Here is a 26,041-nt window from a genome sequence, read left to right as displayed (position 1 = left end):
TAATACATGACAAAACAAGTTTAGAGTAGACAAAAAAAGAAATTTAATCATCCACGTTCAACACTTGAACAGGAATATTATATATATATATATATATATATATTTATCACAGATTTTGCTTATAATCAGCATGAAATATAAATATAATGTTAGCATGTTCTGTGCCTTGGTAATGATATATACTTTCTCTGATATCGCTGTCACCCCTAACCATCAGTTGGATTTAAGCCATAACTTACATTCTTGGTAGTGCCAATGATCTCGTATCCCACCTCTGAGGCTCTAACCTCAATAGAATAATTTTTTTTCCATCAAAAATAAAAAAATCTGCAAAAAATGAGTGATGCATGACTATAACTCAATACCACCTGTTTCTAATAAATCTTTCTCGCTAGCCCGAAAGTCCCATTTCCAGCATTCAACCTGAGAACCCCGGATGCATCACATCTTGTTTTTGAACCCTTCAGCCCTGCACCCTTGATTCACCTGATTTCTTCAGGCCAACCAATATTCCATCAATCAGCTTGTCCTTGTTAACCTCAACTGGGTCAGCAACAAATGAAAAAGTCTTTTGAGCTCTTTGCTTCCGTACAAGTTTCCTGTACAACTTTTCTCTCTGTTTGTCATCATCAGATATGGAAGGTTCATAATCAGGATATTTTTGCCTCTCTGTTTGTTCTATAGTTTTCTTCCTTGACACTGATTCCATTTCATTTTTTGTAGAACTTGTATCAGCAACAGGCCCTAATTCTTCCCATGGAGAGTCAAAATCATCATTCTTCTTTGTTGGATCAGACAATTCACTATCTGAATTAGCAACTGAATGACAAGCACTATTTTCTTGACTATCAGGAAGGGCAATTTCTAGGCCTGAACTACTTGAGGCTTCACTAGAGGGAAAAATCTGAGTAGAGACTATTTTCACCCCAGGCATTATCTGTAACAGGGATACCAAACTTTGATGCCCAAGCTTCTGTAAATCAAGAGGATAACCATGCCTCTCAAGGAAAGTTTTTCTGAAGGAGCTCATATTAAAGCCATTTGGATAATTCTTTAATATCTCATTCACGAGCTTCTGACAATCAGCTAATATATCACATCTAGATCTGACTGAAGGTTTCTTGTGAACAGCAGGTGGAGAAACTCCAGTATGAGGAATATTTTGATATTTTCTTTCTCCATGTTCTGGTGACTGTAATGTTTTGCCCAGAAAGATAGAGCTCAACACATTTGAACTGCGAGCTTGAACCAAAGAGCTATTTCCAACCGGCCGAGTGAGTTTGAAAGGTGATGCCTGAGAAGGGCGTTCTTCCATCCATTTCATTTCTGATATTAATAAATCTACCAAATGGAGGACGTCACTTTCACTCAGAGATCTAAGAGCTGGAGGCCCTTCCTTTTGCAGATTTTGTGCCATCTGTTCCCTGAAAAGAATCACATACAGCAGAATAATATTAGCATATTCTTCTGATTCCAAGTGCTAAGTTTAAGAAAATCACCCAGCTTAAACATCGGCAAAAGTTGTCAGATCACAGCAATAAAGGCATCAACAGGGTTAGAGAGCTTTCAGGTTTAAAAAGTTTTTTTTTTTCTTTTAACGACGTGGAACTTTACCAATGTAGGGACCTTTGGACCCACCCCTAAGAAGTAAATCCTGGTACAAAGATCACGTCTGCCAGAACCGTATATCAGGTAATTTGGGGGAACCCCTAGTGTGGAAATGAACCCAAGATTTCTGAGTCTACAACTCATCGCAAGCCCGCCTTTTGACCATTAGGCTGCAGCCTGACGGGTATATCAATCAGTTAATATTTACATTCGAATCATGAAGTGGAAGAACTGCAGAAAAGTTGCAGACGTTCTCTTAATAAAAAGCCAGAAAATGATCAATGAAAACTATCCCAACCTTGTGGTACTCAGACTGGAGTTATAAGCCTTCTGCAAAATTTCATTCCATCTAATGTAGTTCAATACAAAACATGTGTATGCAAGATTTGAAGTAGTTCTTCCCCATGATAAATTCTGATGACCAAAAGCAAAAAAAAAATAAATTATTAAGAGCTGTTTGGATTGTGAGATGAGATGAGATAGTTTTAGATGAAAGTCGAAAATTGAATAAAATATTGTTATAATATTATTTTTTAATATTATTATGGTTTTGTGATTTGAAAAAGTTGAATTGTTTATTATATTTTATGTAGAAATTTGAAAAAGTTGTAATGATGAGATGAGATGGGTTGAGAGTGTTTCTCAATCCAAACGACTCAAACAAAAACCTATCCGACAAGTTTCCAACCACTAAACTTGAAATTTATGCTTGAAAAAAATCGAAAAGCCACAGCATAAAATAAGTTGCAAATAATTCCCAGAGAACCCAGTATCTACTATGTTTAGTCAGATATGTGTACTACAATTTGAGATACTTCATTTTTTCTTCTCTCTAATAGTTGATATTACATCAATGATAAGAAAATAAGGAACAGAACCAAGTATTTACACTACACAAGAACATAAGCCGGATAAAAGGATATCATCAGCAGCATCAGAAAGAAAACAGCATAAAAGATAGAAAATCAAAAAATGCATAAGACCTGGTCCTTGACTGGGAGACAATAACTGAACCATTGACTGTGCCCAGAAAAGATTCCATGTCACTCCAAAAAGAATCCATAGAAAATAAGCTATGCTTTTCAGAACGACTATTTATCTGCTCCAGTTTATTTTTTGATAAGTTCTGCTCCAGTTTATCTCTGGGTTGATCATTTAATATATCAGAATTTGGGTTACTTCTCCAAAATTTACACCAATATACCATCTGGTTGAAGAAACCTGGACCTGTGCTTGAGTTATTACCATAAGCTTCAGAAACTGTAGCAGTTTTGCTGTCTATAGCCGACCCATTATTGGCAGAAGAATATGGCACCTGACATATTGGTTTAGCATCCAGGCTTGTTGAGTTCACACATTTGTCCTCAACTTTTGCCATTTTTGAGCCATTAACAGTGGAACCATATTCAGCAGTTTCATGACCTCTTTTCTCAGACATAACAACAGAAGTAGAACATTTTTCTGGAATGCTTTGACTTTTATTCATGGGACCACCATCGATTCTGCCGAAACATTTTCTCCAAACTCTCTTTAAAAAACCCACTGCAGATGCAGAATCTTGTTCCACCACTGGAGGCAAATGACGGTTCTTCACCTGTTCAACACCCTTCTCCTCATGTGGAGAGTGCTGTTGCACATCCTCAATGTTTAATTCAGGCGATGAAGGCAATGCTGACTTCTCATCCATCACCCCTGTAACAGATCTGCCAAGTGCAGAAGGTTCTTGAATTTTTTTAGGAGGCCCCTTCACATTTGACTCGGGGGATGGAGACAATGATGGCTTCCCATTTACACCTCCAGCAACAGATCCCAGCTCACCATTTGACTTTGAAGTTGCAGAGAAGTCCTGGATTCCGCTATCACATGCAGGTTCTGCGAACAAGGCTGGATTGGACTGAAATGGTTCAGGGGTTTTAGAGGTGATACCATGTACAACAAATTGACCATCACGTTCAGACTGAAGCTTTAAAATGTGTGGCATTGATAGAAGAAAGACGGAAAACTTTTTATACCCATAAAAGTCTCTGTCTATGTTCAAAGTATTTCCCAACTTGGAACGAAGTTCTGTAATGGAAATTCCTTCAGGATGACTATTCAATATACAGAGAATCAGCTTTGTCATCATCTCTGGAACAGGACGAGGCTTAGAATCTGGACTAGGTTCAGGCAAGTCCTCAGCTCGTGAGGCTGGTTGCTCAGTAACTGAGAAGGGATCTTCAAGAGGCACCTTAGAGTGGCCATACCAAGAACCATAGGGACCATCTGGGGGTTGATTAATATGCTTCCCAGTTGGGGTTTCCCCTCTAATCAAGGAAGGCCAATGCCACATGATACTTGCAGCACTACAAAGAACACCAGGTGTACTTTCAGGACTTGCAAGCAATATATTGTAGTTGTTCATTCTTAACCTGTGTAAAATGCTAGCAAAGTCCCTGTCACCAGAAATTAAAAAGAGATGTGCTGGTGGAGGATTTTGAGAAACCCAATACATAAGATCTACAAGAAGAGACCTATCAGCGCTGTTCTTTCCACCTGCAACCAAGTATATAATGATATCCACAAAACGTTAAAATTGAACTGATACATATGATCGAACAATGGTATATCATCTGCTCAGCTACTAAACAATGTACATGAAATGTTAAAACTTAACTGAGAAAAAAGATTTGGAAACAACAATCAGTTGTAAGGAAAATTGAATGATTTGAATATATGTAAGCTTTTCAATTGTTGACCAGAAGAAATGAGTGTATAATTACAGAGTGCTAAATATATTATACCGCTATAATATAACAGTAAGTGATGTATTGAATATCATTCAGATTTCAAGATCCAACATACAAATTGAAGTTTGTGAATATTCATGTTCATGGTGAAGTCTCTATGTCCAGATAAATATAGAGAAAAGAGAAAGGAAAAATGAAGTTCATTTCAGTTCATTTAGAGAGAGAAAAAAAAAAATCTAAGAACATCATGCTCTCATTCAGATCTTATCTTTTGATAAGTATTAACAAATGCTGCTTAAAATTCTGAAGGAAACTTAGCTTCCAATTAGGGCAGCAACAAAACCTTCAACAATTTGCCACTGAAGAGAAAACCTTAAGACTCATTATTATAGTATCAACACGAGTCTGTTGATGACTTTATCGCCATATGGATAAATCTGGAACTCTCCTGTGAGCAAGAGTTCTTTGAAGCGCAACAACTTAAGATGTGCATCAATTGCTTCAGATATGAGTTGTCTCACATCTTGGCTTCTCAAACAATCAATACTTTTGTAGAACTATGTTCAAAAGCACATGACCCAGAAACCCAGATTTTTAGAAAGAAAGGGAAGAAGGAAGAGGGTAAGATTGGAACGTCTGCTATGATTGTAATGGTGGAGACAATCAAAGCCAATGAAGCACATGTATTGCTGAAACTGAAAGCGCAGGCAAAAGGAAAAGAGAAGGAAAAAGTTAAATAAAAATATTATAAAATTAAAATATTGTTAGAATATTATTTTTGTTTTGGGATTTGAAAAAGTTAAATTGTTTTTTGTGTTTTGTTTGGAAGTTTTAATTTTTATAAGTAAGAAAAATTTATTAATCCTCATATTTATGCAAAGCCCAAGTACAGAGTATACAAGAGAAATATACCTAATTACAGCCTACTAGCAGAGAAAGAAGCATACAAGTCATTAAATTTGTTTGGAAGTTTGGGAAAGTTATAATGATTAGGTAATGGTAGATGAAAACGTTGAAGATTTGAAATTGAAAAGTGACAATGTTTCAGTGGTGTTTGGATGTTGAGATGGGATGAGACCATCTCGACATCCAAACGGGGCCTAAACCTTTGAAAAAAATCTATTGGTTTTTTGTTCAGTCAGTGAACTACTATTTCATGCAACCTTGATAAGACAAATCTTAAAAGCATATACTGCTCAATCAAGTTTTACGAATTTGGAAATTGCAGCCCTATGACTCACAAACAAATTGAAAACTTTTACAATCAAACTCAATCTCACGGTTGATGGCTCAGCAATGACAGCATTGTCAGCACCACTAAGATCATAAATAAAATCCTTCATCCCAATACACCAACCAAAATTGATCAATTTTTCATTTAAGAGATTAACTCAAGCCACCTACAATATCTGATATTTTTGGGATAAAAAAACAGCATACTTCACTTCAGCATTTATTTTCCTAAATAAATTAACTTCAACGGGTTAGCCATCTAACTGATAAAAAATTCAATATTATTCCACACAATTCAACTTAATTACTTCAAAGTTCAAACAACAATCACTAACAGTCCATATTATCAAACTTAAATATGCTCACTAACTACCGATCCGAAACGTGTAAAAACATCCCCTATGCCAGATAATTAAATAAAAAGAAGCACGAACCGTTAGGGATGTGAGTGATATTGATCCCAGTCGAGGACAACGCCTCCTGCTTCGCCCTCGAGAGCTGGAAAACGTCACCAAACGCCGTGATAGTAACGGGACCCTTTATCCCACTGGCCCGAACAGCCGCGGTTATGGAGTGGGCGACCTTGAAGACGTTCACACCATTGGGCAAATTGCAATTCTCGAAGTCCCACCACACCGAAACTCTCACATTCCGGGACTCCTCGTCGTGGCGTCTCCCCGGATGTACGGAATGGACGCGTAATGCGAAGAGGATGAGAAATGAGAGATTTTGACAAGTAGTGGAGAAGAATAAGAGGTGAAGAAAAGGAGGGTTCTTGGAGAGAATGGGGTCTCATGGTGGTGGGAGGGATGGGAGTAACGGCAAGAGGTAAGGCTAGTGTTTATAATTGGGGTTTCGGGTGTTGGTTGAGGAAGAAAGTCTGTCATTGCATAGTGACTTCGGAGATTTGAGGAGGGAATTAGGGTTTAAGACGGGTCGTGTGCGGAGAAGCAGGAGATGCCAGTGCCAGATAGAGGTCTCCCTAAAACCCTAGCGAACGTGAATTTTGGGTCCTAATTGGGCCAAAGGACAAAATGGTTTTTCGGGTGACATCAGAATCTCAGATACAGTCTATTTAAAAATAAATATTAAATAAGTTTTCTTATAAAATAAAAATATTTTTTTGAATCATACTTTTTTTTAAAAGAATTTTACGATACTTGCACGTCATTAGACTTGCACAAATTATTCTTTATTTTTTTATTTATTTATACGGGGCTCAAAGCTCATTTGATACATATTTTAGACCACTTGGCCGGAAATGTATATTTGTAGAGTATAATACTACAAGAAATTATGAATTTATAGATTATTTTATTAGTTTAGATGAAATAAATTGTAGTTGTGTAAAACTGAAATTTATTTCTAATGAAATGGGATAAATAGATTAGTTAATGCTTTTCTATTTTTATGAGGTGGGTGGGGGGTTCGAACATGTGAGGGAGGGCCCATCCTAGAAGGGCTCGGGCCCAAGAAGGCCGAGCTATGGAGCCCCAGGCCTAAGGAAGGAAGTCATAGACCCCGGGCAAGAGGATCGGGTACCGAGCGCAAACCAACCTGGGAGGGCCTATCAACACCAAGTCCAAAGGAGCCAAGAAGAACGTCTCAGGGCTCGGCAACTTGCCCTATCGTAGAGCATCGGACAAGACGCCCAACTACACGCGGATGGCTGAATGTGCCTAGTCATGGATCCGACAGACTCAAGGCACGCCGTGTTCAATGCCTGTGTCAGGAGACCTGGCACATAATGGTATGCCTCACGTACAAAGGGCGGCTCGCCCACGATCTGACACACTATCTTGGCAGGAAGGTGGCTGCAGGACAGACCTAGCACAATTGACACGGAACGATCGTTCTCAGCTGCCTAGGCCGTTAACTGACACATTGTGGCGACAGGAAAATGAGTGGTAGGAAGTCTGACACCTGACACATCACAATCCCTCTTAGCAGCGGAACCCGGATAAGGTATAAATAAGGGTCATCCTTTTTGAATAAGCAATTGAGAGTGGTCGGTATGTGACAAATATGGGTCACTTGATAAAACTTGATACAGAATTTGTATTAGATTAGCCAAATGTCAAGTTTAGCAAAAATATAAGCAATATCAACATAAAACTTCTTGTTATTGGATTAGGCATTCATGTATAAGTATGGCTTTGAGGTAGCTCAATATGAACATTGATTTATCTATTGAATTTTATATTATTTCTTATTTAAAATTCTCTGCACAAAAGATAACAAACTCTCACGCCGTCTCAATAGGTTGGAGGGCTTACGGCGAAAATTTTGAGTGAGACCTTTTTTATTTTTTAAAAGTATGATTTAGAAAATTTATTTTGATTTCATTTTTTACATTACATTCTTATTTAAAAACTATTCCTATCATTTTGCAAAATGAAATTACTAATTAAGATTTAATACCACCTTTCCAATTAATAACATACTTAATCTTTGTTAGAAAAATACTGGTTTAGAGAAGATTTTATCAAATTTAGTTTTAGAAGACGCACTTCATACTCAAACAATTATAACCATTATTGTCAATAAAATATATAAATAACCTTCGCATTTGGAAAAAGTTGAGGCCTTAGCTCTTCAAAAGATTATATAAAGAAAAATGATATTTACAGTTATAGAATGCTCAAGCGCTGGGTACTCATTTTGAAAAATTGAGTAAATATGAGACACGCATGAAAAAATTAATTTTTTTTAATGATGAATCATATTTTTTTCAAAAGAAGTACATAACACTTGCACAACTTATGATTTTATATAGTATTACTCTTATACAAAATCCTTTTATGAACACTTAAAAATTAGATTTTGCTATTTATATTTTTATATTATATAATAAAATAATAATGACAAAGGAAAATGATAGTATACCCTCTCATTGTGCTTCCTCATTTTTATCGTGCATGTATTTAATTTGTTTTTAAATTTTTTTGCTTTTTTTTTCTCAATAAAATCATAGATTGAACTACGTGGGTACAAAGATACAAGATTCCATGAGATGAGAGTCCCCAACAATCGTCACAAAACAAGCAAAAGCAACACCAGCAAATAAAAATAAAAAAGTGGGTTCTCGAATCAAAAGATTGACTCTAACCCATGTCCCGCAAAGGGGATGTCACGTAAAAGCAGTTACAATATTTGATAAACAGACTAAAAAACTACAACTAAAAGTCGCAGTCGAAAGGAGTGTACTGCATATTGCTGATCTGGTCTAGCTGAGGGAGTCTATTACCAACATTTTATCTTGATCAGTGGTTAGGGAAAACATGAATATAGGGGAATAACAACCTGCAGATAAATTAATACACCGGCATAGGACCGCCATAGGCTGTGGTGGCGCGTGCAGATCACGCACCACACTAGGAAAAAGAAGAATAGTCGGATATGAGAGAGCCGAAGCCGCTGACCTCGACGGTGTCGGGCATGGCGGCAGAGGACTCCACCTGGCATGGTAGTGTGTGAGACACACGTGCCACATGTTTGGACGATATTCTCCTATCTTTCAACAGATCGGTGGCTGGAGAGTTCGATGGTAGGGCGCGTAGTAGCCTTGGAAGGCCAGAAAGCAGCATATCAGAGTATCTAGGTGCTATCGCTGGAAAGCTTGAGAAAAAAACTAGAAAAAAAAAAAACCTATAGACAGTGCCAACATGGCTAGTTGAGCGGAGGGAGGGAGGAGCCAAAGCTCCAACACCCCTGGGCGGCGAGATTGTGATCGCTAGCTGTTTGGGTAGAGAGAAACGGGCTGGAGAGAGAAAACAGGTTGTTTTTCCCCAGAGTTTTTTTCTAATTTTTTTTGCTTAATAGTTAAAGAAGTGACTATTAATATATTGATATTTTTAAAAAAAAAATGTTTAAAAGATGAAAAAAAAGGTGGGATTTAGCCTAGGGGCACACCTAGCTCTCTGTGCTGGGCAGCACCCTAGCGGTACCACAAATGACAAAAGATAAGTGTATTCTTAAAAAAGATAATATGTGAAATAATTATTTCGTGAAGATATTTTAAAAATGAATAATTACAAGAGATCTATTTGATATCTCACTGAGATAATCAATTTCTATTTTCTAAATATTGAGATTTTATTTTATTTTTTTTAAAAAAAATTATATTTGGGATTGCGGGGGCATTCTTCCACTAGGCGCCTTGTGGAAGAGCTAGGTCTGTACTCTAGCGAAAAAGTCCGCTACAAGACCCTTTTCCATTTACTTAGATTGTGTTTGGATGTTGAGAGTTGAGGTGATAAAATAAATTATGTGGAGCCAGTCTAAAATGAAACTAGATGTGTTTAATCATGTTAAAATAAGTAGATATATATTTACGAGAAGTTGTAATCTTTCTGCTCTGGATATATACCTCATGTTTTGTTCTTTGCATCTTACCTATTAGTTGTCACCGTAAGCCTTCCAATGAAATAGTGAAGCCACGAAACCATTCCCAGTGGTAGGGTTTTAAGGGGATTTTGACTTTTTTCACTCAAATCTCGATCTCAATTCCAAGTTCATTTCTAATCTCATTCTGTTTCACTATTAGAATTGATTTTTTTTTTTTAATAAAGAATTGTAGGAAGAACGGATGGGGGAGTACTTAAGGACCCCTAATTTGCTTTATTATTTCATTTTCTTCTATCTGTTCTATCGGTTACCAAACATGGGATTCCTTGATCTTGGTTTTCTATCGACACTGTCAAATGGAACTATTCATTTAGTTGGTAGGGGGAGGGCTTTTTAAATTGGAAAATAGAAATATCAGAATTGTGGGATTCAAAGTTTAATTAATTCAAACAAGAAGTTTAATTAATTTTCTTCGGTGACAACTAAAAGAGTGAACACGAGGAAATATTCCAGCAATTAAATCCGTGACATTAATGAAGCAAGAGACAGCTGCAGCAATTAAATCCGTGTATATAGCTCTCACTACGTTTTATGGTAAGTAATAAATTCTTGAGGAAATATTGATTTACCGATCCTGTTTCTTGATGGCCAATGCAGCTCGCGCGCGTATCCCTAGCCTCCTAGAATCTTCCTTGATGTGTGATCTTCAGACCGGCCTTTTCTCTATAAAACTACTTCGGTGCATGTAAGATCTTATTTAGTTTCAGTTTTTCACACCACCAAAAGATGGGGCGCAGAAGAAGAAGCATGGAATTCATAAGCAACGACAAGTCTCGGATGATAACCTATCATAAGAGAAAAAAAGGTTTGGAGAAGAAGCTTTACGAGATCTCCACCCTCTGTGGCATCAAGGCGTGCATGATCATCTACGGTCCCAGATCACAAAATGGCCATCCCTGCGATATGGCAACCTGGCCTGAAAACGATGAAGATTGCGTCAGAACCTTGGTCAACAAATTCAAGTCCAACACAATTAGCAGCGCACGTAAGAGAGGAACTCGGGATTTATCCGACTATTTCATTGACCGCAAGAAGAATATTGAAAAAGAGATCTCAAGAAAGCGCACGGAAAATTGCAGGAGTAACATCATGTTCCGGACGTGGGATGAACGTATGGACTATTTCTCTTGTGAACAACTAAGGATAGTTCAAGGGTTTCTGGATACGAAGATCGAAGCAGTGCAGAGAAAAATCGACATGTTAAAGGCCGCTGATAACAAATCCTTTGCGATGAATATTGATGCAGCATTAGAAATAACGGGCAACTCCAACGACGTCTTTGGATCAATCCCAAGCGATTTTCCTAACTACACTCAGGGCATGCTTCAAAGGATTAATGTTGGACTAGATCTGCAGGCTGGTAACCTGCTGCCTATGCCTAAATCTTATGTAAAATCACTGGATGATCTTAACGGCCTGCAGTGGCCCGATTTCTATTCATCTTATAACCAGGGTGATCATTCCTCTTTGCTTCCGTTTTGTGTTAATCCTTTAGCCGATCCGATGAAGGTCAAGGTCGACGAGGCTTGTTCTTCACATGGAAATATGTCTATTAGTACTGGGATACAGTATTCTCCACCGAACTACCCGATCTATTATGATCTGGCCGTTGGATTGATGGAAAATATGACAGTGATCAACAACTCCATGTTGCCTCCAATGTTCAATTACAATCCCAGGATGCAGATGATTCCGCCTATTAATGTACGGAACCCCATGATGCAGACTTTACCAGATGATGATCAAATGCACGGGCCTCCAGCGGATATGAACTCACTCTATACGTATATAGGTACACACGGCATCAATGAGTTTGAGATCGATGAAGATGCAGCAGCATAGAAATCGAAGATCATAGGCGTGATCGTGAATTTGGATATGGTCAGATTAAGTACTTTAACTAATTTAGGGTTCGAATATTTGGGTTTCAGAATTACCTCGGATTCCAATTATATACTTTGAATTTAGTTTTACAATCGGAATAGATATGCATGATTTTATATCAATTTTCATTGTATGGGATTATGAATTATTGTCTGTCTCGCATGCATCTAATTGTTTGTTTTATTTTGGGTATTTATTCTTGGTCTCATTCATCAATGAGATTGCATACGCAATCTCCCACTTAAGACTGTAAATAGAATTTCTATATTATTATTATTATTGTTGTTGTTGTTGTTGTTGTTATTATTATGTATTACACTTCTATATATGTATATATCTGATGATTGATTGAGCAATATCGTCCATTAATGAAAGGCAATACGTAGTGAACTGGGTTTAATATTATAGTACCAGCATCAGCCATACAAGACTCTTGATCTGTACATTGCACATTAAAATGGAAGCTTTGGCTGCAAACAGAGTTGCTGATCCTCTGTTTAATGGTCCATTTCTTTCGCCATTATAAATCCATTTTCTTGAACACAACACAAGGGATAAACTGAACAAAAACTTGACACCGGATAGCGCCTTTCCATAGGTAGACTGGGGATATTACAACAAGGTGGCATATTGACAGATTCTTCAATCAAACGCAAAATCAGCAGCAAATTGGCATCAATTACTTGATTTTAGGAATTAGCATATGTACTTACCATATACATTTGTTTCCATACATAGCATAGTCACTTGTAATCTATTTATTTGTAATCTTCTCCAAATGTATGTAAACGTAGCAATGCAGAGTCAATCAAAAAGTTTCACACTTTGCAATCTTAACAAGGCAGAACATTCTCATATGCAAAGGGATACTTGTTAGACGCACGCATAATCGATGTTTTGAATAAACGTGCTCGGACCTGTTGTAATCATGTTCAGCATTATCTTGGCTTAACAAATTAAGACTGGTCTAAATGGGTTATCTTGGCTGAACAGGGAACACATATATATAATGTGCATAACAAAACATTTCAGAGTTCAAGAAGACATTAGATTGAGGGTCTCCTTTGTCGTTGGTGGTGACCCGTGACATGGTTTTGGAAGCTGCCAAACGAGGCCATAATTATTTGCAAACTACATGTAACCGTGAAGTGTGTAAACGCTGCGTAATCGTTTTGAAAAAGAGTAGGGTCTACTATTAAAAAAATATTTTTTTTTTCATGTGGATTCTATGTTTTATTCACTTTTTTTTAAAGAGATTATGCAGCAGTTGCACAATTCATGATTGCAAATATTTTTTCGCGTAATATGATCTGGCACAGGAAAAGATAAAATTAAGTATAAGGAGCCGTATATATATAAGAAAGAAAAGGCACTCTCACGTACAGTTTTTGCTTAATTCCACTCAACTTGATTGTTCTCTAAAATGGGTTCTTTTGCTAGTGATCTCTCTTCTCTAACATGTATTTTTCACCGACCATACGTTTTTGTGACTGGGGATGCCAATCTGATCCAAGAGACTTGCAAAAGCACCAAATATTACGAACTTTGTCTGTAGTCTCTCAAATCCGATCCCACCAGCCTGAATGCTGATACCAAGGGATTGGCAGTCATCATGGTCGGGATTGGAATGGCAAATGGCACCGCCGCTTCCTCTTTCCTCTCATCTCAGTTGCTTAGCACTACAAACGACACGATCTTGAAGAAGGTCCTCAAGGAGTGCGTTGCCAAGTATGCCTATGCGGGTGACGCTCTCCAAGCTTCTGCGCAGGATTTGATTGCTGAGTCCAATGACTATGCCTACATGCACGCTTCTGCAGCGGCGGATTACCCAAATGCTTGCCGCAATGTCTTCAAACAGTATCCAGGATTGGCTTATCCGTCAGAGCTTGCACGTAGGGAGGAGGCTTTGAAGTGCCTTTGTTATGCAGTTTTAGGAATTATTGATCTTGTTGATTCGTGACTTGCCTCCCCGATAATATTGATCAACGTGCTGCATTTTCCCTAGTTATCTTTGTGTTATGAACTTCTTGTTTTTCTGTGTATGCTAATGATTTGTTAATTTTTCTTGGCAATGATTGAAATTTATCAATGCGCATGACATGATAGCATCTAGGCTGGCCTTTTGCGTCAAAGCCTAGCGATATTGAATTTATTAAGGGGGAAAGAATCCAGTGCTGTCAAAAAGTAGACCGTGATTATAAGGATCATATAATTTCCCACTAATTAAAGCATTGTTGTCTTTTTAAAACTTACCTTGACACAATCTTCTGTGCTACTGAACTGCAAGAATGGCTTCATTCTCCGCCATTTTTTATCTCAGAAAGATGAGGTGAAGAGAATTTAGGTACCAAACAGCTAAAGAAAAATTAATTTGCAGGCATTTTTAGCTAATTTTATCGCCTCTCCCCCTTTTTTCGTGTGTATGTTTCAAAATACCTATAATTTCGACACGTTCGGAAAGTTTTGGCACATGCATTTAATTGGAAATGAACCACAACCATACTTCATGTATTAGAGTTCATATTCAGGAATGAGAAATAATTCGGGACCCAAAAAATGTCCCGAATGGGATTTTTTTTTTTTTTTACCCAATGATTAAAAAAATATTTTTAATAATATTGTGAATTTTTTATTTTTTTAAAAAATATTTATGATGATTAAAAAAATACATGAAAAAAAAAGAAAAAAGAGGAAAAAAATTGCACTATTCGGGACACTTTTTGGGTGTACCCGTAGTAGTACTCTTCAAGAATTAACATAACAAGGGTGTCAAATAGTGTTAATGGGTCGTATTCGTGTCGTGTCAATGCATATATATTATACTATATAGGTCAACCCGAATACTATTCATTAAGTTTACTGTGTCAAAATCTCAAATCTTAATATGATCCATTAACATAACGGATTGACACGACCCGTTAGTGAATACTACGAAATAAGCTATCACGATTAGACCCGACCCAACTCGTTTCAACCTGTTTATATAAATGGGTTGAATAGATCCGAAATTAACTTATTTGGCCTGATTAAGTTTAGCACAATTTTATATAAATGTTAAAATCACAATATCTATAAAAAAATATAAAACTAACTACAAATCTAAAATTACAACCCAAACAATAAAAATATCGAAATTAAAATTTCAACAATTTTACTTTTAGATATAATGGTATAATTGTAACTTTAATTTTTTTAACAGGTTATAACGGGTTGACCCATTATCAACATGTTAAGCAATCGTGTCTTAACGGGTCAACCTGTTTTAATTCGAACCCGTCAAGACTAAATCCAAACCCGCTATTATCGTGTTGAATTAACTGGTCGTATCACATACTGCTACCCCTAATAACAAGGAGAATTTCTACTGTACTTGTTAAAATTGAAATTAGGATGCACATGGTTAATCTATCATAGCATTTTTATTGAATTCTTATAAGTCAGCGTAGAAAATATAACAATATCAATAGAAATGATTTGTACAAGTCCTAAGTAGACAAACTTTATACAAGACTTTGTAAAAAAAAATAGATCACATATTAAAAAAGTATAAAAAAAACTATTCTTTATTAACGATACTCACTTTTTAATAAAAAAATTATATGTGATTTGTCTATTTATGATTTGTACTAATATTACTCTTTTGTAAATTAAATATTGACATGTTAATAGTGTAGATGGTGTGTCTTCTTTGCCAACTTATAAATATAATATTTTTTTATTTAATTAGTTGTTATTTGTGACTTTTTTTTTTTATTATAATTTTTTATCATTAACTTTTGAACTCTGAATGGGTCAAGAGTTCAGGGCCCAACGGTGGCTACTTTACTTCAGGCCCAACATCATTGCAGTACTTTTCTGTATTAGTGCTATGCGCAGATTTGCCACGTTGCCAACTTCCCGCCAAATGAAAGCAGCGCGCCAAATCTGCTTAAAAAAAATTCGCGATATCTCAAGTTAAAGTTAATTAGGTGGGAGAAGGAACCTAATTTCCTGACTCAGAACTCTGTTCCTCTTCCCAACGAAGCCTAAGAAGAAGAGGAAGAATGAAAGGTGGGACGGTTCAGATCAATTGGCACGACACCAGGCCAGTCTTAACCCTTGATTTCCACCCGTTCTCCGGTATTCTCGCCACCGGCGGCGCCGATTACGACATCAAGGTACTCCAATTTCCTTATTTTTCAATTCTTTGATTTTCAATTCCATTTTAGATCATGATAAATGGAAATCAACATAATTTCCTGCCAACCGAAACTTTCAATGGTAGTTTTATGCTCGCCATTGGGAATTCAACTATTTCGAGTGTTTTATCTTTTTTTTTTTCGGAATTTCGAGTGTTTTATCTGCTTTCTGTGGGTGCGTTTTGGACTCCGAAGAAATGAACAAAGCATTATGAATAAGTGAGCATCTAGGGTTTGGAATTGCGTTATTTCTTCATGCTTCTAATTTGTGAGGTAGCGTTGACTTCCCAATTTATCCGGGGAATCGAATGAAAAATTACAATATTGAAGAATTCGGTTTCCTTTTATACCTGTAAACTGCATGTTTCAGTGACGATATGAACCTGAATAATAGTTGAAGTTATTCCATACTCTCGTTGAACCAGGCTAACTATCGAGTTAATTTAATTGCTACAGCTCTGGTCGATAAATTCAGGCGATGCGCAGAAGAACAGCCCAACAGCTTCCTACCAAAATAGCCTTTCTTACCATAGTTCTGCCATAAATATCCTGCGGTTCTCTCCTTCTGGTAAGTACATACCTTTCGAAGTCGTATATTTTGTTAGAATATATACATTGTGATCGAAAACGGAACCGCCAAGTGCAAACTATGGAATGTGAGATACCGATATATGTGTCAGGGACCAGGGTAATTGTATAAGAAGAAAAATAGAGAAAGACCCACTCCGGCAATTTTGACTCAACGCTGAAAAGTTAAGTTTTGATTATCAATGTCTTATTTATTTGAGTACGGTGAAGCTTAGAAGACCTCTTGACTCGGACTCTTCCTTAACCTATTAGTCTACTATGATTACGATTCTCTACATAGACACTACCTAACAACTACAAAATACGTAAGGACCATCGTAATATTGCTAGAAACCCTGGGGCGACTGTAGTTAGGACCATATTCCTAAATAATTTCTTAAGATATAACCATCAACTCAAGGCAGAAAACTATCAATTATTTGACATAGAATGAATCTGCCACGAATAACTTTCAAAAATCAACTCAAAGCTGAACACAATTTTAAACATAGAAAGATTATGACGTCCCTTTACCCACCTGTGGGTAGCCCAAGTGGTAAGGCCAAACTTGTGTGCATGAGTCCCATGTCACAGATTCGATTCTCTCTGAAATCAAACTGCAATTTAAGTGGGAGGCTATGGCGGTGGGTTGTTGTGCTAGTCTCCTTGGGAGCTTAGGTTCTATTGGTGAGTCCTAAGGGCTCTGCCGTGGGATGGTTCCCCGTCATAAAATTAAAAAAAAAAAAAAAGAAAAAAAGAAAAAAAAAAAAAGATTATGATGAAACTTTACAAACACAGGAATCTTTCTTTCAATCGGATGTCTCAGGTGAGCCCCGCAGTATAAATATTCAAACTGATGAAATTAGGAAGTAGCACACATTCGTAACCCATATTTGATGTCGGCATTACGTTCTTGCTAATATTTCATTGCTTTTTAGTTATCTGAACTTTAAAACTGATGTTTTCTATCAGACTTCTGTGTATATTAAAGTATTGTTGAGGCTTCTACAAGTTAGTTTTGTGGTTAACTGCATGTCCTATTTTGATGATGTTTTTTATGCTGGAATTTTGATATTGCTCGCTTATATAATGCAGGGGAACAACTTGCATCTGGTGCTGATGGTATGACTTCAGTCATTGCAGCAGTTTTTTGCCAATAAACTATCGACCCCGGTCTTATCATTGCTCAGCAAGGTGATTTAGCTAGGAAATTCTTAAATTGAGTCTTCCTGTTTCAGGAGGTGAACTGGTCATTTGGAAGTTACACTCTTCAGACACAGGTCAAACGTGGAAGGTTTTCAGGGCTCTATCGTAAGGCCTTTCATCGGAGTTTTGGATAAATCTTTTGCATGAGTTACAATGGTTCTAAATTAAACACACCAGGTTGTCACTCTGGATTAGACTGAACATTGCCAACTTACAGCCAATTGATCTATATGTTGAACCCAACCAGGAGAAGAAATCAATAAAATATTTTCCAGGAAGGGCATCCTCGAATCACTCATTCTCGGGGTCCAACTTAAAACTAATAAGCTAATCCGATCATATTTATAAAAACACAATGTCAATGAGATAAAGTAAATCACGTTTAAACATATATGTGGTGATCTTCAATGGTAAATGAAATGATGGTTATTTTGTGGTCCAAGTTGAACATAATCTGCTTATCATTGGGTTAGCCTGTAGTGCTTGAGTGAAACCTTACATATAGACAGGAAAAATTAAACCACTTATTTTCTGGACTCGGAAAGTTCGTTTCTGATTTTGTTAAGATAAACTCTATGCTCATTAATAGACTTATCCTTGACTAGGTTTCACCGCAAGGATGTCCTGGACCTGCAGTGGTCTGCCGATAGTGCGTTTCTTGTTTCTGGATCAGTCGATAATTCTTGCATTATATGGGATATAAGCAAAGGTAAGAAAGACACTAGAAAATCAGATTTGTATCATTTAGTATCTTTAGAAAATCATTGAATAATAGGATTAAAGAGGTTTCAAACTTTCTATTGCACACCCCTTTATGGCCAGTATTGGACATGTCAGTTAAAATGCTTTGTTAATTCATATCTTTTTTTTTTTTTTTTTTTTTTTTTCAATGTTTCTGTTCTTCAGGTTCTGTCCATCAGATTTTGGATGGCCACTTCCATTATGTTCAAGGTGTAGCGTGGGATCCACTGGCCAAGTATGTTGCTTCCCTTAGTTCTGATAGAACTTGCCGTATTTACGTTAATAAGCCTCAAACAAAAACAAAGGGCATGGGAAAGATGAATTACGTTTGTCAGAATGTCATTACAAAGGCAGAACATTCATCAGTAGATGACTCCAAAGTAAGGACATAATAGGACATTCTTTTGTTTTTTTCCTGAGTTGTACAACAAGGCATCCCTTGCTGTAAGTCTCATGAATGGTTTCTGGTGCAGTTTGCATTAAATCATCTTTTCCATGATGAAACATTGCCATCTTTCTTCCGAAGATTAGCCTGGTCACCCGATGGATCATTTTTACTTGTGCCTGCAGGTACTGATTTCATTTATAATATACAATCCAATCTACTGTGGACTTATGTAGACTAGTATTTTTTCTTTGAATGTTGGTTTAAGAATCCTTGATGATATTATAAAGTTGCTGCTTAATGGGATTGTCATTAGCACCTTAGAGTCCCCGATCACTCACATGAGTATTGTCGCCAAAAATCTACCATATAAGGCCGTTCATTTGATGTCTTATTTAGGAAATGGTTGTGATATTCTTTTTATTAAAAACGCAGTTTTGCTTTTCTTGGTCGGCAAAGGTGTTATTGTGGCCGAGGAGTAAACATATTACGCAGACACTCGTGTGCCGTTGGTGTCAAAATTTTCAGCCTGCATTAGAAATGGAGGATTAATCTGGTCTTGTTAACAATTAGGTTGTATTTTTGTTCTCGTAACTGCAAACTTTTAGGACACTAACTGGTAGGACTCTTGAATTTGGTTCGAATGGACAATAATGGTTGATCAGCATCTGAAAAACCTAGATGGTACCTTCTTCTACTTTACTAGTACATGGAACATGTGAGTCTGTGACGCCGTATTGACGGGAACATGGATATCAAAATTCCCATATATTGTGGCCTTTTATAATTTTTATCCATATCTTTCTTAATCTATGCCAATGTGCGAGACAGAGGGAACAGAAGATGAACCATCTTATAAACAGTGTGGTGTGAAGCCATGCCTTAATATTTTATTTTCTTCTAAATGATCTCACCCTTTTCTGATTGTGCTCCATTTTAACTTTTTTTATAACCTTGACAAAGAGCTGTGCTTTATGACGCTTCCAGAACTTGTGACTCCCTTCACTGAAGTAAAACATTTTTTTTTTATATTTCTTTGTTTGAATTTGTGTTGATGAGCCCACTTTTCGTTCCAGGTTCTTGTAAAATTTCATCTTCATCCGAAACAGTAAATACAGCTTACATATTTTCCAGAAATGATCTTTCAAGGTAAGATTTTTGCTGCACATTTGTATACTGTCTCTTTTGGTACTGCACCTTTGTTGCTTTTTTAAGAGCTACTTTTGCCAAATATTGAGCATGATCTCTTAATGAAGCAAGCTGAATTAATAGCAATCTATGTTTTTCAGCAAGTGATAATTAACTCCTTTAAATAATAAAGTAACTTTAAAAGGAGACCTTAGGTTTTGCAATCATGAACATAGAAGTTTCTCACATGCAGGCCGGCTCTACAGCTCCCAGGTGCTAGTAAGCCAGTTGTAGTGGTCCGTTTCTGTCCAGTAGTTTTTAGCCTTCGGGGGTCAACTCCAGGTACTTTTATGATAGTTAACCTGTTGTTCAAAAATGATTGCAGCTAGGCCAATACATGATAGTAATCTGAATCATCTTCCGTAAGTTGTGCAGCTGCGCTCTTTAAGCTCCCATATCGCCTCATTTTTGCGGTGGCCACTTTGAATTCTTTATACATATATGATACAGAGAGCATTCCTCCTATAGCAATCTTGGCTGGTCTTCACTATGCAGCCATAACAGACATTACATGGTATGTTTTGTACTATTTCCCATGTAATATGCTCCTAGTGTGTGAATGTTGACAATTCTTCTTTATAATTATAGTTGATATTTTCTGGACATTGAAAGCCTACCCTTACTTTGTGTTCAAAGGTCACCTGATGGCCGATACTTGGCATTATCCTCCCAAGACGGTTACTGTACTATACTAGAATTTGAACATGATAACTGGGATTGCCCATCTCTTTATCAGGTCTGTTGTCCGTGGTTTTTATTTTTGAATCACTCGTTTGCCAATCCTTTGTTTCCCCTCAACTGCTTAGTTCCTTTCATAAAGTTCTTGTTTGATCTGCCTTAGAAGGAAAGAAAGTCATGGTTGATGAGAACCAGGGGCCTGTTCAGAAGCCAGAGGATATGTTAATCGATGAAACTAGGAGAGAATTTGTTGTTGCAGCAGATAGCACGAAATCAGAAGCAGGAGAGAATGAAAGGAAACTGGCATCACCAAGCTCAACAACTACTCCTATCTCAAATAAACCAGCTAAGAGGCGCATTACTCCCTTGGCAATTGATCCTTGATACCAATGCAGGGTCTACATGATATATGGAACAATGATCTTGTTTATAAATGTCTAAAAACGACCCCTTCCCTTTCCATTTTATTTTTTCAGGGGCTAGGGTTTTGTGGATCACTGTATTTTATGGAGCCCCAATAGTACACGCAACACAAACTGCATGACTGCCTATCACATGTAAAAGTGTATAAAGCATGCATTAACGAATAGTATTTACAAAGACGATTAAACTAAATGTTACCTTATAGGACAATTTTTTTTTCAATTCCTCTTTGCAATAGGTAAGTTTTGCTCCATTCATTCTAGTTTCATTCCGGAACCCCATGTACAAATGGGTTACCGAAGACACATTGTTAGATCCCATATTAGGTATTAATCATAACGATGAATGATTCAATTGATTCCATACAGTTGAATAGGGAGGTTTTTACAACATCATCAAAGAAGCATAGAGCAAAAATTATCAGGGTAACCTGGCCAACATCCTATGCAGGAAAATTAAATCCACAAAAGAATCCCTCAAATCATGGAACAAAAAGCATTTTGGGAGAATTCAGACCAATATTATTCAAAGAATTGAAGAAGAGCTACTACAAGTACAAAGTAGCCCAATGAACTTCTATAGCCAGGAACAAGAAAGATTTCTGCAACAAAACCTCCAAAAACAGAGGAAATATGAAGAAATATTATGGCGGCAAAAATCAAGAATTGCTTGGCTCACTTCAACAGACCTCAACACAAAATTCTATCATCTTTCAACAACAATCAAGAGAAGAACCAACATGATAGACTCCATCAAACTGGGACCAGGTAATTGGTCAATGAAACCTCTTGTTATTGAATCATCATTTATTAATCATTTTAGAGCAATATATACTTCATCAAATTCTCAAATTCCAGACCAGTTAGAAAATCTATTCGAAAAGCAAATTTTAGATCAAGAAAACGCATCACTTAGTGCAGTGCCAAATGAAGAAGAAATATTTGGAGCCCTGAAACAAATTTCTAATCACAAAGCATCAGGTGCAGATGGAATGATAGTGATCTTTTATATATATTTGGTGCATCATAAAAAAAGAGGTCATTGAAGTGGTGCAAATTTTTTTCTGGAATGGGAAACTCTTGAAACGGATGAATCATACCAATATAGCTCTCAACCCCAAAACTCAAAACCCAAGTGCCTCAAGCCAATACCGACCAATTAGTCTCACAAATGTAATCTACAAAGCCACTCTAGCCAATATAATTTCTCATCTTCAAACAACATTCATCCCGGGCCGCAACATTAAAGAAAACACCATCATTGCCCATGAATTGTTTCACCTTCTCAAGAAGAAAATAGGGAAAAAAAGACTAATGGCTATCAAGCTTGATATGGAAAAAACTTTTGATTTTATGGAATGGGATTTTCTTTTCAAAGTAATGAAGGCTTTGAGTTACGGTCAAGGATAGATAAATTTGATAAAAGAATGTATCACTACTGCAACATTCTCCATCTTAATAAATGAATCGCCAATGGGGTTTTTTAAAGCACAAAAAGGATTAAGACAAGGATATCTTATCTCACCATTTCTCTTCATACTAGTCACAGAAGCACTATTAAGAATTTTCCTTAAAGCAGAGGCACAAGGGTCCAGGAATAAAAATTAGCAGAAACTGCCCCTCAATTTCTCACCTACTCTTTGCTAATATACTATAATTTTTGCCAAAGCAATAGAAAATAATGCCAAAGAGATTTTTACAAGTCTAGAAAAATATTAACAATGGTTAGGGCAAAAAATAAATCTGACAAAATCCTCCATCTTCATCACAAGGAACACATGTCCTGCGACCAAAACAATCATTACTCAATGGCTTCCTTATCAGATTTCTTTAGCAAAAATGAAATACTTGGGTCTTCCAACTACCTTTAGCAAGAACATGAAAGATAACTACAGGAAGATACTGGCCAAAGTTGAGAAGAAATTGGAATGATTGAAATTAAAACTTCTCTCACAAGCAGGTAGGATAATGCTAATCATAACAGTAGTAAACACCATTCCTTCTTATTATATGAACTTGTTCTGTCTCCCAAAATCAATTTGCAAAGTCCTTGATACTAGCTTCAAAAACTTCTGGTGGAGATTTCCAAAAGACAAAACTCATAATTTGACCCTCAAGTCATGGAAGTCAATTTGTCAACCAAAAAAATTGGGAGGTCTTGGACTTAGACTGATGGAAAATATGAACAAAACTCTTTTAGCAAAGACAAGATAATAAATGAGTGAAGGGCAGAATAGAAGGAATGGATTATGGCCAATAGTCGTCTCGACAAAATATCTAAAGAATTTAGTTTTTTGAAATGCAACTCCAAAAACATCAGATTCCAGCTTATGGAAAGGAATTATTCAAACAAGAAGTCTCCTCACAAAAGGAGGATGCTATCAAATTAATAATGGGCAATTAGTAAATGCTTGCTTAGAATCGTGGATTCCTTCCATAGAAAATTTCAAACCAAAACCAGTCCAAGAGATGAATCAGATGCTCCCATTCCTAAAGGTCTCAGACATAATTATAGATAACCCAAGATCCTGGGATCTACCAAAAATGCAAGGCCTTTTTTATTCAAAAAGCATTCTGGAAATCCAAAAAATACCATTGCCATCAATCTCCCAGTGACAAGACAAAATAATATGGTCTCTGAATCACAATGGTAAATTCTCAATCAAAACAACATACCACATAGCTGTTAAAAATCAATCTGTAACCTAGCAAGTACCTCTGTAGAATTTATCAAGACCTCTCTGGAGCTTAAAAGTCCATGATCGACATAAATTATTGTTATGGAAACTACTTTGATACATGGGCCCTACAAAATCAAGAGTGGGCGAAGTTATTTCTCAAACTGAAGATAAAGAATGCCCAATGTGCAATCAAGTGGAAGAAACTTCTCTGCATTTATTCATAAAGTGCCCAGTAAATCGAATATTATGGCAACAAAACTCATGGCCACTGAATTTAGAAATGCTGCTAATACAATCCATCTCAGATTGGATCAAAATAATATTGTATCTAAAGAAGGAGCTAGGACTACAGGAGAAGGAAAAACAATCATTCCAATTATTTGCGGCTATCATCATAGATTTTATTTGGAGGCAAAGAAATAAAATAGTTTATAACCACATCTCCTTATCTTTAGAGACGGCAAAGATCAGACTGAACCAGATTTATCAAGATTACAAGAATGCATGGGAAAAAAAAGAGGAAAAAAGAGATAAACTATGGAAACCTCTGCCACAAAATTTCAAAAGCTTCTCCTTTGATGCAGCAGTAAGAGACTCATTCTCAACAGCAGCAGTGGTATGCAAATATCATAATGAAGAAATCTTGGAGATCAAAACAGAAAAAATTCAGACAACAAATCCCTTGATAGTTGAAGCCTCAGCAGTGCTCCTAGCTTAAAAAATGGCATAAAAAAAACATCAACTCCAAGCACTAATTGAAGGCGATGCTCAATCTGCCATTGATGCCATTGAAAACACAAATTAGAAAATAAAAATCGATGTGCGCATTTAGTAGCGCAATGGTTAGCAGCCAACTTAATTTTTGGAAGCAAACCCCTTGATAATCTTATTAGATGCTTTATTTTTATTGACAGTGGAAATGATCCACTTGAAATCTCTTGTATTCAAGTATTTCCTTTTATAATATAATTATTCAAGTATTTCCTTTTATAATATAATGCATGCCTGAATAGAAAAAAAAAGAAAAAGAATAGGGAGGTTTTTATTGTAGCACATTAATTGAGGGTTGTGGGAGCTTAATGTCTTATTGTGAAAGACTGTCAGGATAAATATGATTAATGGAGGCAATCACTTGAGTTAGAAAGGTGGTTTTATTTGCAAAAATTATTCTGTTTTCAAGTTGATATGTCATGTAAATGGAAATATTTGATTAGTAAAATTGAAATTTTTAAATTTTTCTTTTAAATTAAATTATGTCATGTAAGTATTTTATTAGATGTACAATATCGTATAAATAAATGAATGACTCGAGGTCAACTCACCTGTGGATGCCAAATTTTGAAATGTATACATAATAATGATGCCACGATGCGAGGGTATTGGAAATACAATTTATGTGCTTCCAAAATACAGTAGATGAACTTTCTTAGGCAAGAGAATGGGCAAAGATGGATGACCAAAGGTTGTGCTTTTATTCTAGACATAATCATTGTAACATCTTATTCATGAAATCGCTTATACATTTTATTTATAACAAGATTTTACAACAAAATATTCTATCTAAAATAACGCTACACTTCATTTGAAAATTTAGTCAATATGGTATGTTTTAAGTGGCTTTATATATCTATTTAAATAAGAAATGACTTAAAATATGATACATTAACCATAGTGAAGTGAGAGGTTTGGATATGAAGTTGAGTAGAGATGATATAATATGAGATATTGAATAAAATATTATTAGAATATAATTTTTTAATATAATTTTTATTTTAAGATTTGAAAAAATTGAATTGTTTATTATATTTTGTTTGAAAATTCAGAAAATTTGTAATAATTAGATTAGATGAAATGAAATGAGTTAAGATAATTTTTGAATCCAAACAAGACCCTACATATCCAAAGCCAAGAAAAATAACATCATTTCTCCTTGAACTTTGCTACTCATCATCTCCAAACATCACACATCATATTTTTTTTTTAAATTTTTTAAAATTACTTTTGATTTTATTCTTCTTAAATTTATTAAATTTTTCTATTCATCATCAGTATACCACACATTTGTTAAGTGTAAAAAAAAAAAACAATATTGCGTGAAATGTGCGGACCGTGAATATAATTTTTCTCTCAACTCTGC

At 36.2% G+C, this 26,041-nt stretch overlaps 3 protein-coding genes and 1 pseudogene across 3 annotated transcripts; 3 read left to right on the top strand and 1 right to left on the bottom strand.

Moving 5' to 3' along the window:
• Nucleotides 1–397: 397 nt before the first annotated feature.
• LOC121253316 lies at nt 398–7,254 on the bottom strand. The gene is made up of 4 exons (XM_041153349.1): nt 7,170–7,254; nt 6,002–6,358; nt 2,592–4,140; nt 398–1,424 (listed from the first exon to the last, which is right to left on the bottom strand). Exons 1-4 carry the CDS (start codon nt 7,252–7,254, stop codon nt 464–466), a joined length of 2,952 nt encoding a protein of 983 aa, XP_041009283.1. The 3' UTR covers nt 398–463.
• Nucleotides 7,255–10,337: 3,083 nt separating this feature from the next.
• Nucleotides 10,338–12,027, top strand: LOC121251465 (MADS-box transcription factor 56-like). Its single transcript, XM_041150725.1, has 2 exons — nt 10,338–10,482; nt 10,572–12,027. Exon 2 carries the CDS (start codon nt 10,701–10,703, stop codon nt 11,814–11,816), a length of 1,116 nt encoding a protein of 371 aa, XP_041006659.1. The 5' UTR covers nt 10,338–10,482; nt 10,572–10,700; the 3' UTR covers nt 11,817–12,027.
• Nucleotides 12,028–13,231: 1,204 nt separating this feature from the next.
• On the top strand, nt 13,232–13,818 carry LOC121253315 (annotated as a pseudogene).
• A 2,083-nt stretch (nt 13,819–15,901) lies between these two features.
• LOC121253314 (chromatin assembly factor 1 subunit FAS2-like) lies at nt 15,902–21,437 on the top strand. Its single transcript, XM_041153348.1, is given in 13 exon segments — nt 15,902–16,015; nt 16,493–16,604; nt 17,699–17,725; nt 17,842–17,914; nt 18,415–18,518; nt 18,716–18,930; nt 19,024–19,120; nt 20,012–20,084; nt 20,317–20,405; nt 20,499–20,637; nt 20,760–20,830; nt 20,833–20,859; nt 20,965–21,437. Coding segments are annotated over 13 exon segments (1,362 nt in total). The 3' UTR covers nt 21,186–21,437.
• Nucleotides 21,438–26,041: the final 4,604 nt, after the last annotated feature.

The sequence above is a fragment of the Juglans microcarpa x Juglans regia genome, chromosome 2S (genome assembly GCF_004785595.1).
Source record: "Juglans microcarpa x Juglans regia isolate MS1-56 chromosome 2S, Jm3101_v1.0, whole genome shotgun sequence".
Taxonomy (NCBI): domain Eukaryota; kingdom Viridiplantae; phylum Streptophyta; class Magnoliopsida; order Fagales; family Juglandaceae; genus Juglans; species Juglans microcarpa x Juglans regia.
Note: the sequence above shows the minus strand (reverse complement) of the source record. Positions and strands in the feature narration are given on the sequence as shown.